General features: G+C 43.2%; 1 protein-coding gene across 1 annotated transcript in view; it reads left to right on the forward strand.

The window, feature by feature from the left end:
• The window catches only part of PCGF6 (polycomb group ring finger 6), a gene marked incomplete at its 5' end in the record, with an annotated part of 50929 nt that continues 31699 nt past the window's right edge, over window positions 1–19230 (forward strand). Inside the window, 7 exons of the mRNA XM_011957423.1 lie at window positions 1–315; window positions 2304–2403; window positions 2493–2589; window positions 3842–3897; window positions 3995–4054; window positions 6150–6258; window positions 14967–14994. Coding sequence (XP_011812813.1) covers window positions 1–315; window positions 2304–2403; window positions 2493–2589; window positions 3842–3897; window positions 3995–4054; window positions 6150–6258; window positions 14967–14994 — 765 coding nt within the window. The remainder of the gene's footprint in view (window positions 316–2303; window positions 2404–2492; window positions 2590–3841; window positions 3898–3994; window positions 4055–6149; window positions 6259–14966; window positions 14995–19230) is intronic.

Genomic DNA, 19230 nt, shown 5'->3' on the forward strand with positions numbered 1-19230 from the left:
AAAGCCGAGGGAGCTGCAGCCTTGCCGCCTCCGCTTCCCGCCTCCCCGCCCGCCCTCACCCCCGCACCCGCAGCGGGTGAGGAGGGACCGGCGCTTCTGTCTGAGACGGGGGCTCCCGGCTGCTCCGGCTCTCGGCCCCCTGAGCTGGAGCCGGAGCGCAGCCTGGGCCGCTTCAGAGGCCGCTTCGAGGACGAGGACGAGGAGTTGGAAGAAGAAGAGGAGCTGGAGGAGGAAGAAGAGGAGGAGGAGGAGGACATGAGTCACTTCTCGTTGAGGCTGGAGGGAGGCCGGCAGGACTCGGAGGACGAGGAGGAGGTATTTAGAGCCCCCGCGCGACCCCTCCGGGCTCAAGCGGCGTCAGGGACGTAGCTGGCAGTCGTCAGCCGAGTGTGGGCCCGATCCTAGTACGCCACTGCCGCCCGGATCGCTGGAGCCGACCTCCCCCGACCCCGGCTGCCTAGGCGTGTGGCGCCGACAGGCCTGCGGCCCGGCCCAGGTCTTTACCCGCTTATTTTGTGAGGTTCCTGCAGGTCACTTAGGCTATGCGAGTCCGATTCATTCGTTCTGTTAATAATCACAATTATTTTGAGACAGGGTCGCCCAGGCTGGAGTGCAGTGGTGCGACCATGGCTCACTGCAGCCTCCAACTCCTGGCCTCAGGCGATCCTCCCGCCTCAGGCTCCGGAGTAGCTGGGACTACAGGCACGCGCCACTACGCCGGGCTAATTAAACTTTTTTTTTTTTTTTTTAAGCGTGGAGGGCTCCCTATGTTTCCAGGCTGTTCTCGAACTCCTGGGTTCGAGTGATTCTCCCTCTCTGGCCTTCCAAAGGATTACAGACGTGAGCCATGTAGCCTGTCCTGTAAATAATTATTGAAGCTACTGCTTACTGGGCAGCAAAGATCCTTTTTTTAATTTCGTTTTGTATTTTTTTGAGACGGCGTCTCGCTCTGTCGCCCAGGCTGGAGTGCAGTGGCACGATCTCGGCTCACTGCAAACAACGCCTCCCAGGTTCTTGCGATTCTCCTGCCTCAGCCTTTGGAGTAGCTGGGACTACAAGGCGCCCGCCACCACGCCCGGCTACTTTTTTTATTTTTAGTAGAAACGGGGGTTTCACCGTTATGGCGAGGATGGTCTCGATCTCTTAACCTCATGATCCGCCCGCCTCAGCCTCCCAAAGTGCTGGGATTACAGGCATGAGCCACCGCGCCCGGCGTAAAGATCCTTTTGAGGGCCGGGCGCGGTGGCTCAAGCCTGTAATCCCAGCACTTTGGGAGGCCGAGACGGGCGGATCACGAGGTCAGTAGATCGAGACCATCCTGGCTAACATGGTGAAACCCCATCTCTACTAAAAAAATACAAAAAAACTAGCCGGGCGAGGTGGCGGGCGCCTGTAGTCCCAGCTACTCGGGAGGCTGAGGCAGGAGAATGGCGTGAACCCGGGAGGCGGAACTTGCAGTGAGCTGAGATCCGGCCACTGCACTCCAGCCTGGGCGACAGAGCGAGACTCCGTCTCAAAAAAAAAAAAAAAAAAAAAGATCCTTTTGAAACAGTAATTTGGCTGGGCGCTGTGGCTCACGCCTATAATCCCAGCACTTTGGGAGGCCGAGGCGGGTGGATCACGAGGTCAGGAGTTAAGCCTGACCAAAACGGTGAAACGCCGTCTCTACTAAAAATGACGAAAAGCAGCCAGGCGTGGTGGCACGCGCCTGTAATCCCAGCTACTCAGGAGGCTGAGGTAGGAGAATCACTTGAATCCGGGAGGCGGAGGTTGCAGTGAGCCAAGATCCTGCCGCTGCAGTCCAGCCTGGGTGACAGAGCCAGACTCCCTCTCAAAAAAAAAAGGAAAGAAACAATAATTTATATTATGTTATTATTGTAACTTTCAGCGGTATTTTAATGGGTTGGAGGTAAATGTTTACATGTTGCAATGACATTTTGAAATTATGGTTTAAAGTTTTGCGGAAGGTGGACTGAGCGCGGTGGCTCACGCTTGTAATCCTAGCACTTTGGGAGGCTGTGGCGGGTGGATCACCTGAGGTCAGGGGTACCTGAGGTCAGGGGTTCGAGACCAGCCTGGCCACCATTGTGAAACCCCATCTCTACTAAAAATACAAAAATTAGCCAGACCTGGTTGTGCGCGCCTCTCATCCCCTCTATTCGGGAGGCTGAGGCAGGAGAATCGCTTTAACCCAGGAGGCGGAGGTTGCAATGAGCTTGGGCTAGAGTGAGACTCCATCTCAAAAAAAAAAAATGAAAAAGGCAAGGACTTGTGTTTTAAAACTGTTTCCATTGTATTTGCAGCGCCTGATTAATCTCTCTGAGCTGACCCCATACATCTTGTGTTCCATTTGCAAAGGTTACTTAATAGATGCAACTACCATTACAGAATGTCTTCATACCTGTAAGCATACTGGTCACATTTCTGAATAATTTTTCAGTTTTTGAAATGTCTTCAAAGCATCCTGACTTCAACATTTTCTTTTTCAACAGTTTGTAAAAGCTGCATTGTAAGACATTTTTACTACAGCAACAGATGTCCAAAATGCAATATAGTAGTACATCAGACACAACCTCTTTATAACATAAGGTAAGAAGAATATATAAGTTACAATTGTATTTTAAATATAACTTTTTCTGAAAGCTTGAAGTTATATAGTTGGAATAAATTCTTGACCTCTCAGGATGGGGTCAGCGACTAACGCCATAATCCCAGCACTTTGGGAGGCCGAAGTGGGTGGATCACTTGAGGTCAGGAGTTCAAGACCAACCTGGCCAACATGGTGAAACCCCATCTCCACTATTAGCCAGGAGTGGCGGCACATGCCTGTAATCCCAGCTACTTGGGAGCTTGAGGCAGGAGAATCACTTGAACCTGGGAGACAGGTTGCAGGAGCCAAGATTGTGCCACTGTACTCCAGCCTGGGCAACAGAGTGAGGAGAATGTCTCAAAAAAAAAAATTCTTGACCTCTCTAAAAATTAAAAGGGAACTACATATTCTTTTAAGAAATATGTATAGAGCACTTACTATGTACCAGGCACTGTAATATCTGCTGAGGACTTAAAAGAGGCACAGGCCTCTTTCCTGAGAATTTTAATCCCATCATCACTCATTCAGGTTAATGAGGCTAGTTTAGGCTTTTCATTTCCAGTATATAGGTATTCCAAATTCTGTTTTTTTAGAAGTAATACCTGAAACAACTGGCCTCTTTAGTAAAGCCCATTTGTCATAGCTCATTGTGGCTTATTAATCAAATTTCCAGTTCATACTCAGTTTCTTAAGAGAGGAAAAGTGCTAACAGTAGATTACTGTTATTTATTCAACATATACTACTGATTTTTTACTACCTTCACACAGGAGTGCTTTGCAGATGATAGAAGTTCAAAATACAGTCTCTGCCCTCAACTTGTATTCTTATGAAGGGAATAAAATCAAATTAACAAGGCGTGGTGTCACACGCCTTTAGTCCCAGCTATTTGGAAGGCTGAGGTGGGAAAATCCACTTAAGCCTAGGAAGTAGAGGCTGTAGTGAGCCACGATTGAGCCACTACACTCCAGCCTGGGTGACAAAAGTGAGACCTTGTCACACACACACAGAAATCAATGCGCATGAAACAGTTTAGTTACCCATTCAAGAATCTGTGAATACTTATGATTGCATATATTTATTTAAGGTTTTCTTGAGTGAGTTATATTTTAGGAACTGTAAATTCTACTTAAAAGTAACTCACCTCTGAGAAAGAAGATACCTACTTTCAAGAGAAAACACAATTAACTCACTCTGTACCAAAATGCATTTTTCTGAATTCTGAGGTATTCTCCATCCTTTCCTTTTATTAGGTTGGACCGACAGTTACAAGACATAGTGTACAAATTAGTGATCAATCTAGAGGAAAGTAAGTTTCTTTTATTACATGGTTGTGAATCCCAGAATCTCTGACTCTACTAGTTACATTTTAAGTGTAATTTAGTCTGTGTTTTATCATTTTTTAGGAGAAAAAAAGCAAATGCATGATTTCTATAAAGAAAGAGGTCTAGAAGTACCTAAACCTGGTAAGTTTGGGTGTATACTATAATGTACTTATAGATTAAAGAATACTAACAATAAAATATGTGCCCTTTGAAGTTCCTTTTGGGGTTAGTTTGTTATATGATCAGAGAGATTTTGAAGGTAATGCTGTATGTAATCAATTTATTTATAAAAATTAGAGATTGCAGACTGTGGAGCTAGATTCTCTGAGTTTGTTCCTAGCCCTGCCATTTTGTGAGGTGTATAACTTAAGCCAAGCCAGTTACATATCTGTTTCTTCATCTACAAAATAGTGATAATCATACCACTTCATTAAAAAAAAATATTGAGTAATATAAGCACTTAAAACAGTGCCTGGCACACAATAACTGTTCCAGTGTTAGTTTTTATGATGATATAATGTCATGGAATGGATGTCAAATAGATTTGGATTTAAATACTGGTTCTTTTTATTTTGAGATGGAGTTTTGCTCTTGTTGCCAGACTGGAGTGCAATGCTGTGATCTCAGCTTACCGCAACCTCCACCTTCCGGGTTCAAGCAATTCTCCTGCCTCAGCCTCCCAAGTAGCTGGGATTACAGGCATGTGCCACCACACCTGGCTAATTTTGTATTTTTATTTATTATTATTATTTTTTGAGATGTCACCAGGCTGAAGTGCAGTGGCATGATCTTGGCTCACTGCAACCTCTGCCTTCTGGGCTCAAGCGATTCTCCTGTCTCAGCCTCCTGAGTAGCTGGGACTACAGGCGCCTGCCGCCACGCCCAGCTAATTTTTGTATTTTTAGTAGAGACAGGGTTTCACCATGTTGGCCAGGATGGTCTCAATCTCTTGACCTCATGATCTGCCCGCCTCGGTCTCCCAAAGTGCTGGGATTACAGGCTTGAGCCACCATGCCTGGCCAATTTTGTATTTTTAATAGAGACGGGGTTTCTCCATGTTGGTCAGGCTGGTCTTGAACTCCTGACCTCAGGTGATCTGCCCACCTTGGCCTCCCGAAGTGCTGGGATTACAGGCGTGAGCCCCCGTGCCTGGCTTTTTTTTTTGGATGAGATGGAATCTCGCTCTGCCGCACAGGCTGGAGTGCAGTGGCGTGATCTTGGCTTACTGCAACCTCCGCCTCCCAGGTTCAAGCAATTCATCTGCCTTAGCCTCCCGAGTAGCTGGAATTACAGGCATGTGCCACCACACCTGGCTAATTTTTTTGTATTTTTAGTAGAGATGGGGTTTCACTATGTTGACCAGGCTGGTTCCGAACTCTTGACTTCAAGTGATCCACCCACCTCGGCCTCCCAAAGTGCTGGGATTACAGGGGTAAACCACCTTGGTTAGCCTAAATCCTGGTTCTTTGACTTAGTTACCTGGGTGACCTTATACATATTGCTTATTCTCTCTAAGCCTCAGTTTCTTTTTTTTTTTTTTTGAGACAGAGTTTCGCTCTTGTCGCCTAAGCTGGAGTGCAGTAGCATCATCTTGGCTCACTACAACCTCCACCTTCCAGTCTCAAGCAATCCTCCTGTCTCAGCCTCCCAAATAGCTGTAATTATAGGCATACGCCACCATGCCTGGCTGATTTTTGTATTTTTAGTAGGGATGGTGTTTCGTGATGTTGGCCAGGCTGATCTCGAACTCCTGACCTCAGGTGATCCACCCACCTCAGCCTCCCAAAGGGTTGGGATTATAGGCATGAGCCATGTGACTGGCCATCTCAGTTTCTTTACTAGTTAAGGGAAAAAAAAAGAGTAGCACTGGTACCTATATCATGGGACTATAGTAAGGATGAATGAGATGATGCATGTGAAGTGCTAAGTATGAGCCCTGGCACATGGTAGTGCTTATGCAGGGTTGTCTACACATGTTGCTGTTCTGATGAGCTCTCTCTGCGGCCCTAATAAGCCCGCCACATCTTTGCCTTCCATTGTGGAGTGGTCCCAGGCTTCCCTCTCATTGCACTGGCTTTGACAGATTAGCTGATGTCATTAAAGACAGGGAGATTGAGTGCTTTATGATCTTTTAAATACTCAACATAGTTACAATACTTGTGTAGTTATTTTTCCAAAGATCTCAATTTATGACATTTTTATTCTTAATTAACATTTTTGTTTAACTATTAAATAGCTGTTCCACAACCAGTCCCTTCAAGCAAAGGAAGATCTAAAAAAGTCCTAGAATCAGTGTTTCGTATTCCACCAGAACTTGATATGTCTTTATTACTGGAGTTCATTGGGTGAGTACCCTAAAAATCTGCCTTTTAATTTAAAGAATGTTAACAGTCCTAACAGGAAATCGTTCTGAACTCAGGTAAAATCAAGTTTTTCTGACATCCCCTTTGAGAATTATGAAATAATTGAATATTAGAAATAATTAGAAAAAGGTATAAAGGGTCGGGTGTGATGGCTCATGCCTGTAATCCCAGCACTTTGGGAGGCTGAGGTGAGTGGATCACCTGAGGTCAGGAGTTCGAGACCAGCCTGACTAACACGGCGAAACCCCGTCTCTACTAAAAATACAAAAAAATTAGCTGGGCATGGTGGCGGGCATCTGTAATCCCAGCTACTCGGGAGGCTGAGGCAGGAGAGTAGCTTGAACCTGGGAGGCAGAGGTTGCAGTGAGCCAAGATGATGCCATTGCACTCCAGCCCAGGCAACAAGAGCAAAACTCCGTCTAAAAAAAAAAAAAAAGACTGGGCATGGTGGCTTACGCCTGTAATCCCAGCACTTTGGGAGGCTGAGGCGGACAAATCACGAGTTCAGGAGTTCAAGACCAGCCTGACCAACATGGTGAAACCCTGTCTTTCCTAAAAATACAAAAATTAGCCAGGCATGGTGGCAGGTACCTATAATCCCAGCTACTCAGGAGGCTGAGGCAGGAGAATCATTTGAAACCAGGCAGCAGAGGTTGAAATGACTCAAGATCATGCCACTGCACTCCAGTCTGGGTGACAGAGTGAGACTCTGTCTCAAAAACAAAAAAAAGTGTTTGTCATTCCCATGCCTTTTTTTTTCATGTGCTTGCCACTTGTATATCTATTCCTGAGCAGTATGTAGCATTGTTTTTGCCAAACTTGAAATGGTATGCTTTTCACTCAGTATTGTGTGATTCATCCCTATTGAAATATATAGCTCTAGTTCATTCATTTTTACCATTATCTGGCATTCCATTAAAATGAATATATTATTTCTTATATTTTCCTGTTCTGTTGAATATTTAGGTTGTTTCCAGGTTTGTGGGTTTATTTACTTGTTGCTATTATAAACAATATTGCTGTAAACATATTCATATGTATCTCCTGTGTATATATGAGATAGATAGTTCTCCACGAGTGTAGTTTTACTCAGTCTTAGGGTATGTGTTCCTCTTCAACTTTACTTGATTTTGCCAAATTAGTTAGATACCTTTCTTTCTTTCTTTCTTTCTTTCTTTCTTTCTTTTTTTTTTTTTTTGGAGACATTGGTTTACTCTGTTGCCTAGGCTGGAGTGCAGTGGCGCAATCTCAGCTCATTGCAACCGCTGCCTCCCAGGTTCAAGGGATTCTCCTGCCTCAGCCTCCCAAGTAACTGGGACTGCAGGCACATACCACCACGCCTGGCTAATTTTTGTAGTTTTAGTAGAGACAGGGTTTTGCCATGTTGGCCAAGCTGGTCTCCTGACCTCAGGTGATCCACCTACCTCAGCCTCCCAAAGTGTTTGGATTACAGAAGTGAGCCACCGTGCCCAGCTAGATACTTTTCTAATTAGAATAAATGGCTTCTTTCATACACTGTAGCATATGGTGTACTCCATTTTAGTGCAGCAATGTTAAACAGACTGTCATGGTCCCAGAGTTGGCATGTATCAAAGTGTAGTTTTCAAACGCATAACTGGCTGGCACAGTAAACTAAAATGCCTTTCTTGGAAAAATCTAGATTTCTCATGTTGTATCACTGTTGACTATTTTACTTCTCAGTCATCTCTTTATAACTCTGGGCTGCTTGTATCATTTATTATCTAGCGTGTGCTTTGTTGTATTTATCTCCTTGTATATTCACTTTGTGCTCTCAACTGATATTAAGAACCCCTAAAAGGCAAGAGACATTTCTTATGTCCCCAAGAAGCCCATAGTAGTGGTTGATGATAATGACATAAAGATCCCTTTGGAAAAATTAGAAGAAATCATGTAATTCCAAATTTTAATCCAGCAATTTCTATTATTAAAGAGTGTTACAATTTATGTCTCTATAAGGGAGTAGGTTAAATAATGGTATGCCCATACATGAATATGCGCTAATATAATAATGTGTGTGATGATGTAGAATAATCTCCAAGATGTATTAAGTGGGAAAAAGCAAGGTGCAGAAAGGCAAGCACACGTACCATGTGCTTACTTAAGTTTTCTAAAAAGAGGATGGTGGAAAATATGCACGTACACATATACTTTTTATGTGCACAGACCATTCCTGAAAGGCCATATAAGAACATATCGGCCGGGCATGGTGGCTTATGCCTGTAATCCCAGCACTTTGGGAGGCCAAGGCGGGCAGATTACCTAAGGTCAGGAGTTCAAGATCACCCTGACCAACATGATGAAACCCTGTCTCTACTAAAAAATACAAAAACGAGCCAGGTGTTGTGGCGGGTGCCTGTAGTCCCAGCTACTTGGGAGGTTGAGGTGGGAGAATCACTTGAACCTGGGAGGCAGAGGTTGCAGTAACCCAAGATCATGTCATTGCACTCCAGCCTGGACAATCAGAGTGAAACTCTGTCTGGAAAAAAAAAAAAAAAATCCGGGTGCAGTGGCTCACTCTTTTAATCCCAGCACTTGGGGAGGCCGAGGTGGGTGGATCACTTGAGATTAGGAGTTTGAGACCAGCCTGGCCAACATGGTGAAACACTGTTTCTACCAAAAACGTAAAAAATTATCTAGGTGTGGTGGCACGCGCCTGTGTTGGAGTCCAGGAGCTGGACACCAACCTGGGCAACATGGTAAAACCCTGTCTCGACAAAAAAATACAAAAAGAAAATTAACTGCCATGGTGGCGTGCACCTGTAGTCCCATCTACTAGGGAGGCTGATGGGGAGGATCGACTGAGCCTGGGAGTTTGAGGCTACAGTGAGCCTTGATTGCACGACTGCATTCCAGGCTGGGTGACAAGAGCAAGACCCTCTCTCAAAAAAAATTATTTTGGAGAAATGTAACATTTTTCACTAATCCACAGCAAGAACTTGGATCCACTTTTTATACCTTTTTTGAAAAGTCAGATGTTGTAATACAACGATGGTAAACATGTGATGGGTGTGCCACCATTTCTTCTTTCTTTACTTGTAGCAGAAATCAATAATTAATGATAGCAGGCTTTCCTGAGTGAGACTTGACCACAATGCTCAAGGCAGTCATTACCATCACCAAAGTTGTTCCATTATTAACGCATTCCCTGCCGTAGAGGAAAAAGCACTACCTTGGAATAGGAGATCTGGAGATCTGGATTTAAGTCTTAGCTCTGCTGTTTTCTAGCTTTATAACCTTGAATAAATTCCTTTTGTTTATTCATAAGGTATATTATGTAAAGTATATATTTTTTTATATATATATGTTTTTTTCCTTTTTTTTTTTTTCTCCCGAGACAGAGTCTTGCTTTGTCATCCAGGCTGGAATGTAGCAGCACAATCTCGGCTCACTGCAACCTCTGCCTCCTGGGTTCAAGCAGTTCTCCTGCCTCAGCCTCCCAAGTAGCTGGGATTACAGGCGCACACCACCGTGCCTGACTAATTTTTTTTTTTGTATTTTTAGTAGAGGCAGGGTTTCACCCTGTTAGCCAGGCTGGTCTCGAACTGGTCTGGAACTCTTGACCTCATGATCCGCCTGCCTCAGCCTCCCAAAGTGCTCAGGTTACAGGCGTGAGCCACTGCACTCGGCCTCATAAGGGGTGTGTGTGTGTGTGTGTGTGTGTGTGTTTGTGTTTTGAGACAGACAGAATTTTGCTCTTGTTGCCCAGGCTGGAGGGCAGTGGCACGATCTCAGCTCACTGCAACCTCCGCCTTCCGGTTTCAAGCAATTCTGCCGCCTCAGCCTCCCGAGTAGCTGGGATTACAGGTGCCCTCCTCCACGCCCAGCTAATTTTTGAATTTTTAGTAGAGATGGCGTTTCACCATGTTGGCCAGGCTGGTCTCGAACTCCTGACCTCGTGATCCGCCTGCCTCGGCCTCCCAAGGTGCTGGGATTACAGGCGTGAGCCACTGCACCCAGCCTCATAAGGTATATATTAAGGTCCTGCTGTGTAAATAAAAATTGAATCTTAGAAATTGTTGATTATGATGGGTATTCAGTGTACCTCATAATATGGTCCTTTATCTTTTTTTTTTCTTCCTTGAGACAGGGTCTTTCTCTGCTGCCCAAGCTGGATTGCAATGGCGCGATCTTGGGTTGCTGCAGCCTCTGCCTCCTAGACTCAAGCAGTCCTCTCGTTTCAGCTTCCTGAGCAGCTGGGACTGTAGGCACACACCATCATGCCCAGCTAATACTTTACCATGTTGCCCAAGCTGGTCTTGAACTCCTGGCTCAAGCAGTCTACCCACCTAGGCCTCCCAAAGTGATGGGATTACAGGCATGAGCCACTGCACCTCACCCTAACTTTTTATTACGTGGAAAAGCATATATGTTACCACAAAAGTTAGGCTATTGGGAGTAACCCGTAGGAAACTGTTTTCATGACAGGACAAGGGGAGTTTTAGTCTGATGGAAGCACAAAGGCAAATTTGGTTCAGTGCTTGACTCTGCTTGACTTAGAGGAGGAAAAACATTGAGGTGGATTCAGCCTCTGCACTAATTTTTCAGTTACTGGAATATGAAATTAGATTTCTCCCCTAAATTGGGTATGCCTTTTTTTTTTTTGAGACGGAGTTTCTCTCTTTTTGCCCAGGCTGGAGTGCAGTGGTACGATCTCAGCTCACTGCAACCTCTGCCTCTGGGGTTCAAGCGATTCTCCTGCTTTAGCCTCCAGAGTAGCTGGGATTACAGGTGTATGCCACCATGCCCAGTTAAGTTTTTAATATTTTTAGTAAAGATGGGATGTCACCATGTTGGCCAGGCTGGTCTCAAACTCCTGACCTCAGGTGATTTACCCACCTCGGTCTCCCAAAGTATTGGGATTACAGGCGTGAGCCACTGCGCCCAACAGGGTATGCATGTTTTATGGTCTTTTTTTTTTCTTTTTTGAGATGGAGTCTTGCTCTCTTGCCCAGGCTGGAGGTGTGATCTCGGCTCACTGCAAGCTTCGCCTCCCGGGTTCATGCCATACTTCTGCCTCAGCTTCCGGAGTAGCTGGGACTACAGGTGCCTGCCACCATGCCCGGCTAATGTTTTTGTATTTTTGGTAGAGACGGGGTTTCACCATGTTAGTCAGGATGGTCTCCATCTCCTGACCTCATGATCCGCCTGCCTTGGCCTTCCAAAGTGCTGGGATTACTGGTGTGAGCCACTGCGCCTGACCAATTTTTTTTTTTTTTTTTTTAATTTTTTTTTTTTTTTTTTGAGACAGAGTTTTGCCCTTGTCAAGGCTGGAGTGCAGTGGCATGATCTCGGCTCACTGCAACCTCTGCCTCCTGGGTTCAAGCAATTCTCCTGCCTCAGCCTCCCGGATAACTGGGATTACAGGCATGCACCACCACGCTCGGCTAATTTTGTATTTTTAGTAGCGATGGGGTTTCTCCTTGTTGGTCAGGCTGGTCTCAAACTCCTGACCTCAGGTTATCTACCCACCTCGGCATCCCAAAGTGCTGGGATTACAGGCGTGAGCCACCATGCCTGGCTTTATGATCTTAAGATAGTCTCTTATCCTTTTTGTTCTATAGTTTCTATATGTAAAGTAGATTATAAAAAGAAATAACCCAAGACAGACTGCATGGTATGTCAAAAGAGTATAGGTTTTGAAGACTAACTCAGGGTAGGTAACCCTTGGGATGTAACTTCTCTGAACTGATCATCAGTTTCTGTATTTCTAAACTGGAGATTACAATAGCAACTCAAAGGATTGTTGTAAGAATCAACATATGATATTCTTAAGTCTAAATTATCAATATGACTACTAAAATAATGCAAGGTCATTCAAAAATAAAGGTTAAGTGGTCCATGGTGCTATATAATACATACACCTGCATACCAAAGAAAATGGAGTCTTACGAGATGTGTGATACAGCAAAAATTTAATGCCATTTTAAACTCAGTGGTGTTTAGTAAACCTGAGAGTAGTATGCCACTCTATACTGCCTTAGTCCAACAAGAGTATTGTGTTCAGCTCTGGATACCATACTTTAAGAGAGATATTGGTAAACAGGTATAACCAGAATGGTAAAAGTTTGAAAATACATCCTATGTGGTAGCAGAAGGAACAAAAATATTTCATTTGGAAATAAAGCAATGGTAAGTCCCTCAAATTAGTTTAAAATCTTTAAAGGGCTACCAAATAAAAGAAAAATTGGTCTGATTCACAATATCAGAAGACAAAACTATGACTACTAGGTATATGTTACTGGGTGAAGCATGTTTAAGTGGAAGCAAGTAATTTTTTGTGTGTTTTTGAGATGGAGTCTGGCTCTGTCATCCAGGCTGGAGTGCAGTGGCATGACCTCGGCTCACTGCAACCTCCGCCTCGCAGGTTCAAGTGATTCTCCTGTGTCAGCCCCTCGAGTAGCTAGGATTATAGGCATGTGCCAACATGCCTGGCTAATTTTTGTATTTTTAGTGGAGACGGAGGTTTACCATGTTGGCCAGGCAGGTCTCAAACTCCTGACCTCATGTGATCCACCTACCTCGGCCTCCCGGAGTGCTGCAATTACAGGCGTGACCCACTGTGTCCGGCCGCAAGCAAGCAATTTCTAACAAAGTCCCCCACAAATGAAATTGCTGACTTGTCAGTTAAGCTGTCTTTTGATGTTCAGGCAGAAGCTGATGCCCATGTACCATGTATTCTACAAGACAATTCTTATAATGAATGGGATGTTTTATTTTATAACTCTAAGATAATATGATAATTTAGCATTCTATTTATGTATATATTTTATATTTATATGTATATTTACGGATTTACAGTTTATATATTGATATAATGTATAAAATAAATCATTTATAGGTTTATTTATAATATATAAATTATATATTTCTGTATCTCTCTTACTTTTTTCTTTTTATATATTTTTTAAATTTTTTTTTTGGAGATGGAGTCTTGCTGTGTTGCCCAGGCTGGAGTGCTTTGGAGTCTAGGTGGCTCACACCTGTAATTCCAGTACTTGGGGAGGCTAAGGCAGGAGGATGGCGTGAGGCCAGGAGTTTTGAGACCAGCCTGGCCAACATAGTGAGACCCTATCTCTTAATTTTTTTTTTTTTTTAATTAGCCATGCATAGTGGCACATATCTGTACTCCCAGCTACTCAGGTAGGCTAAGGCAAGAAGTTCACTTAAGCCCAGAAGGTTGAAGCTGCAGTGAGCCGCTACACTCCTGCCTGGGTGATAGAGCAGATCCTATGTCTTAAAGAAAAAAGAAAGAAAGAAAAAGAAGAGTACTTTGGAGATGATGCAATTGTGAACTTGTCTAATCTTCACAACATAAGGAAGAAAGAATATTGGCTTTGATGTTAGGCATACCTGAGTTTGAATTTCAGTTTTATTACCTACCAGCTCTGTGTGACCCAAAGCAAGTTATGACCTCTGTGAGCTTAATTTTTTTTCATCTTTAGAAAGGGGTACTAATACCTGATTTGTAGGGCTATTGTGAGAACTAAATTAAAAACATGCACAATATATGAATACCTAATTCAGTGCCTGGCACATAGTACTTTCTCAACAAAAAGTTAGATCTCCCTTGTCTCCTCCATGGCTTAAAAGTAATTGATTTGGCCGGGCGCGGTGGCTCAAGCCTGTAATCCCAGCACTTTGGGAGGCCGAGACGGGCGGATCACGAGGTCAGGAGATCGAGACCATCCTGGCTAACACGGTGAAACCCCGTCTCTACTAAAAATACAAAAACTAGCTGGGCGAGGTGGCGGGCGCCTGTAGTCTCAGCTACTCGGGAGGCTGAAGTAGGAGAATGGCGGGAACCCGGGAGGCGGAGCTTGCAGTGAGCTGAGATCCGGCCACTGCACTCCAGTCCGGGCGACAGAGCAAGACTCCGCCTCAAAAAAAAAAAAAAAAGTAATTGATTTAACCAAGAAATCTGTAGGCTTCTAGGTGAAAAGGAAACAGTAAAATTATGTCTAGGTAATTATTCTGCAAGAAAAGCAATAGGAAGCAGAGCAGCCTTCTTGTAAGAAATTTTGTATTGTAAACATCACTATAGAGAGAAAAATCACATTAATTATGATTAAAAGAAAAACAAACATGAAATCAGACTTTAAGCTGTAAAATGTTAGGATGCTAAATGTGGGGTGAGGGGGAATCTAATATTTAAGAATATACTTTTTCCTGGAGATCTATTGTACATCATGACGACTACAGTTAATAATGTATTATATACTTGAAAATTGATAAGAGTAGATCCTAAATGTTCTCACTACAGTAAAATAATATGTGAGCTGATGAATATATTAATTTGCTTGATTTTATTAGTTTATGGTATATATGCATCTTAAAACCTATAGATATACACAATTTTAATTTGTCTATTATCCCCTAATAAAGCTGGAAGAAATAAGCAAATTCTCATATTTTCCATCAAATAACAAAGAATATACTTTTAACTTCTAAAATTAAGCATAGAAAGTAGTGTAAAATACTGCATAAAACTGCCTTTGCCTTAACCACTAGGTGGCAGAAATGACAATTACATTTGTTTATTTCATAAAACTTCAGGTGACCGTGTTTTAGAATTACAATGAATTGATGTTTCTCAAATATATATGTTGTTTTATGGTTAAGCATATAGCTTAAAGTATTAAATATTGATTAATTTTGCTCTCATTTTTCAGTGCTAATGAAGGCACGGGACATTTTAAGGTATTTTACTTTTTTTTTCATTCATTTCACAAGAGGACTCTGTAGCACACAAATGCGAGTCACATTAGCAACCAAATGGAGATTGTATAAATAAGTTATTTAAATATGAAGTACATTTAATAATATTTTATAGATTTATGAATAAAAGTTATTAAGTAGGGATTTGTTCATTCAGAGTAGTAGTCTAAGGAAAATTAAGTGAATACTTTTTAAAACTAAATCCAAATGCTATGTTAATTCGGTGATAAAAAATGTCTCAAAGCATTTTTTGCATAGTTGACATTTTGAGTTAAATGTGAGCTTAAAATTTTATTTGCATGTAACATTTTTTGCTCAAGTTATCTTGCCCTACTTGTTACTTCAATTATTCACTGAAGTTTTAGAGGTAAGAATGAACTCCTTTGTAACATATTTAAGTTCAGAGTTGATTTAAAGATTCCAAAATCACAGGTACCATTGTATACAGTGTTACTACTATAATGCGAGTCATCAGGAAAAGGGAACTTTTTAAAAAGGGGTAAATCAGACCTTATAGTTACTTGGGAGGTAAATATACAAGGAATAGGTGACTTTGATCTGTTTAGATTTTCAGTGACTTTGTCGAGTCTGTACTGAAAGTTAGGTGAATTATACCTAGTTGGATATACTGTACTGTTTTATGAACACACTAGCTCAGAGACATGAATTAAAGCATAGGAATAGATAGGTAATTCTCTGGATGAAGCATATTATACATGTATCTCAGAGACTGATGTGATAGAGAGAATGCAGTTTTAAGTCCCTATAATTTTTTTTTTTTTTTAATACGGAGTCTTTCTCTGTTGCTCAGGCTGGGGTGCAGTGGCGCAATCTCGGCTCACAGCAACTTCTGCCTTCTGGGTACAAGCGATTCTTGAACCCAGCCTCAGCCTCCTGAGTAGCTGGGATTACAGGCATGAACCACCACACCTGGCTAATTTTGTATTTTGAGTAGAGACGGTGCTTCACCATGTTGGCCAGGCTATTCTCAAACTCCTGACCTCCAGTGACCCACCCACCGGGGCCTCCCAAAGTGCTGGGATTACAGGTGTGAGCCACTACATCCGATCATATATCCCTGTGATTTTTGATAGCGTTGAACCTCTTCTAAGTTGTAAAACATCAAACTGGTGGTGTTTAGCTTTAGGAATTTCTCGTAGCCATGTGGTGGGTGGGATAGAGGCAGATAGGTTTTTGTATGGTTTAAGCACAGGGATATATGCTACCAGTGTTCCCTGAAGATGTCTGTCTAATAACCTGCAGTAGTCAGTCCAACAGAGTTTTAAAACCTCATGAAGAAAGAACTAGAGAATGAATTGAAATATTAGGCCAGGTTCGTTGGCTCACATCTGTAATCCCAGTACTTTGGGAGGCCAATGTAGGAAGATTGCTTGGAGCCAGGAGTTCAAGACCAATCTGGACAACATAGGAATACCCTGTCTCTATAAAAAATAAAAATGTTAGCTCTGCATGATGGCATGGGCCTATAGTTCCAGCTACTCAGGAAGCTAAGGTGGCAGGATCACGTGAACCTAGGAGATTGAGGCTGCAGTGAGCTGTGATCGTGTCACTACACTCTAGCCTAGGTGACAGAGTAAGACTGTCTTAAAAAAAAAGAAAAGATAAAATATTAGTCTACTGCTTCCTCAAAAACACATATGCAACCCAGAATATATAGTTGTGATTCTCACACATGAAAAAACATGATAGCAATACCACCTTGAAGTGTTCTTGCCAAAACATATTGGAAGGTGATTATGCTTCTAGGTTTAATTACTAATTTATAAGAAATACAGGGGACAAAGAGATGTATTAGGCTGAGCGCGGTGCCTCATGCCTGTAATCCCAGCACTTTGGGAGGCCGAGGTGGGCGGATCATGAGGTCAGGAGATCGAGACCGTCCTGGCTAACACAGTGAAACCCTGTCTCTACTAAAAATGTAAAACAAATTAGCCAGGAATGGTGGCGGGCACCTGTAGTCCCAGCTACTCCGGAGGTGGAGGCAGGAGAATGGCGTGAACCTGGGAGGCAGAGCTTGCAGTGAGCCAAGATTGCGCCACTATACTCCAGCCTGGGCGACACAGCAAGACTCCGTCTCAAAAAAAAAGAGATGTATTAAATGAACTGTAGGACTATAATAAGCCAGATCAAGAGAGTGGAAAACTACATGGCAACCAATTCTGTTTCTTCAGCAAATAAATTAAAAAGGAAAGAGATGAAGAATAAACCTACAGATGAAACCTATTGATAAAAGTAACTCAAGGGACATATAAGTTAATTACATTGTATGCACATTATTTGGATTTGATTTGAAAAATATACTCTTTAAAATAATAACCCCAAATTGGGCTGGGGACATTGGGTCATGCCTGTAATCCTAGTGCTTTGGGAGCCCAGGGTGAGTGGATTGCCTGAGGTCAGGAGTACGAGACTAGCCTGGCCAACATGCCACAACCCTATCTCTACTAAAAATACAAAAATCAGCCAGGCCCAGCGACTTGGGAGGCTGAGGCAAGAGAATCACTTGAACCGGGAGAGTGGAAAACTCGGCAAAGTGAGCTGAGATCGTGTCACTTCACTCCAGCCTGGGCAAAAGAGCGAAACTCCATCTCAAAAAACATTATAATAACCTCAAATTGAAAACAACGTATATAACCTATTCGCTGATGAATGGATAAACAAAATGTTCTATTTCCATATAATAGAGTATTATTTGACAGTAAAAAGGAACGAAGTGCTGATACATGGTCTGACGTGGGTAAACATTGAAAACATGAAACATGTTGCTAAGGAAAAGAAGCCAGTCACAAAAGGCCATCCATATATTACATGATTTCATTTATCTGAAATGTGCAGAACAAGAAAATCCGCAGGAGCAAAAAACAGATTAGTGGTTGGTTGGCAGAGACTTGGGGAAGAGGCTCAATGGGGAGTGACTGCCAAGAGGTACAGTTTTTTTTTTTTTTTTTTTGTAGACAGAGTCTTGCTCTGTCAACCACTCTGGAGTGAAATGGCACAATCTCGGCTCACTGCCACCTCTGCCTCCTGGGTTCAAGCAATTTTCCTTCCTCAGCCTCCCAAGTAGCTGAAATTACAGGTGTGCCCCACCACACCCAGCTAATTTTTTGTATTTTTAGTAGAAACGGAGTTTCACCATGTTAGCCAGGCTGGTCTCGAACTCCTGACCTCAGGTGATCCACCTGCCTCGGTCTCCCAAAGTGCTGGGATTTACAGGCATGAGCCACCTTGCCCAGCCAGGCTTCTCTTTAGGGTAATGAAAATATTCTGAAATTACATAGCAGTGGTTGCAAAATTTTGTAGATATACTAAAATCGTTTAATTGTACACTTTTAAAGGGTGAATTTAATGGTATGTGAATTTACATCTCAATAAAGCTGTTGATTTTTTTTTAATACGTAAGCCAAGATTCAGTAGAAACTTTGAATAGAAGCATTGTTTGTAATTTGCTTGGTGTAAACATTTTGGGGATATAAAAATGTATCTGGTTGAAACAATATATGCTTGGCCAGGTGTGGTGGCTAACACCTGTAATCCCAGCACTTTAGGAGACCACGACGGGAGAATCACTTGAAGTTAGGAGTTGAGACCAGCCTGGGCAACATGGGGAAACCCCGTCTCCACTGAAAATACAAAAATTAGCCTGGTATAGTGATGCATGCCTGTAATCCCAGGTACTCAGGAGGCTGTGGCAGGAGAATTGCTTGAATCCTGGAGGGAGAGGCTGCAGTGAGCCGAGATTGCGCCACTGCACTCCAGCCTGGGCAATAGAGCAAAACTTCATCTCAAAACAAACAAACAAAAAAACAGGCCGGGCACGGTGGCTCACACATGTAATCACAGCACTTTGGGAGGCTGAGGCAGGCGGATCCCGAGGCCAGGAGATAGAGACCATCCTGGCTAACATGATGAAACCCCGTCTCTACTATATTAGCCAGGCATGGTGGTAGGCGCCTGTAGTCCCAGCTACTCGGGAGGCTGAGGCAGGAGAATGGTGTGAACTCAGGAGGCAGTTTGCAGTGAGCCAAGATTGCTCCACTGCACTCCAGCCCGGGCGACAGAGCGAGACTCGGTCTCAACAACAAACAACAAAAAAACTGACTGGGCACGGTGGCTCACGCCTGTAATCCCAGCACTTTGGGAGGCTGAGGTGGGCGGATCACCTGAGGTCAGGAGTTTGAAACCAGCCTGCCCAACATG

The sequence above is a fragment of the Colobus angolensis genome, unplaced genomic scaffold (assembly GCF_000951035.1).
Source record: "Colobus angolensis palliatus isolate OR3802 unplaced genomic scaffold, Cang.pa_1.0 Scaffold44, whole genome shotgun sequence".
Classification (NCBI taxonomy): domain Eukaryota; kingdom Metazoa; phylum Chordata; class Mammalia; order Primates; family Cercopithecidae; genus Colobus; species Colobus angolensis.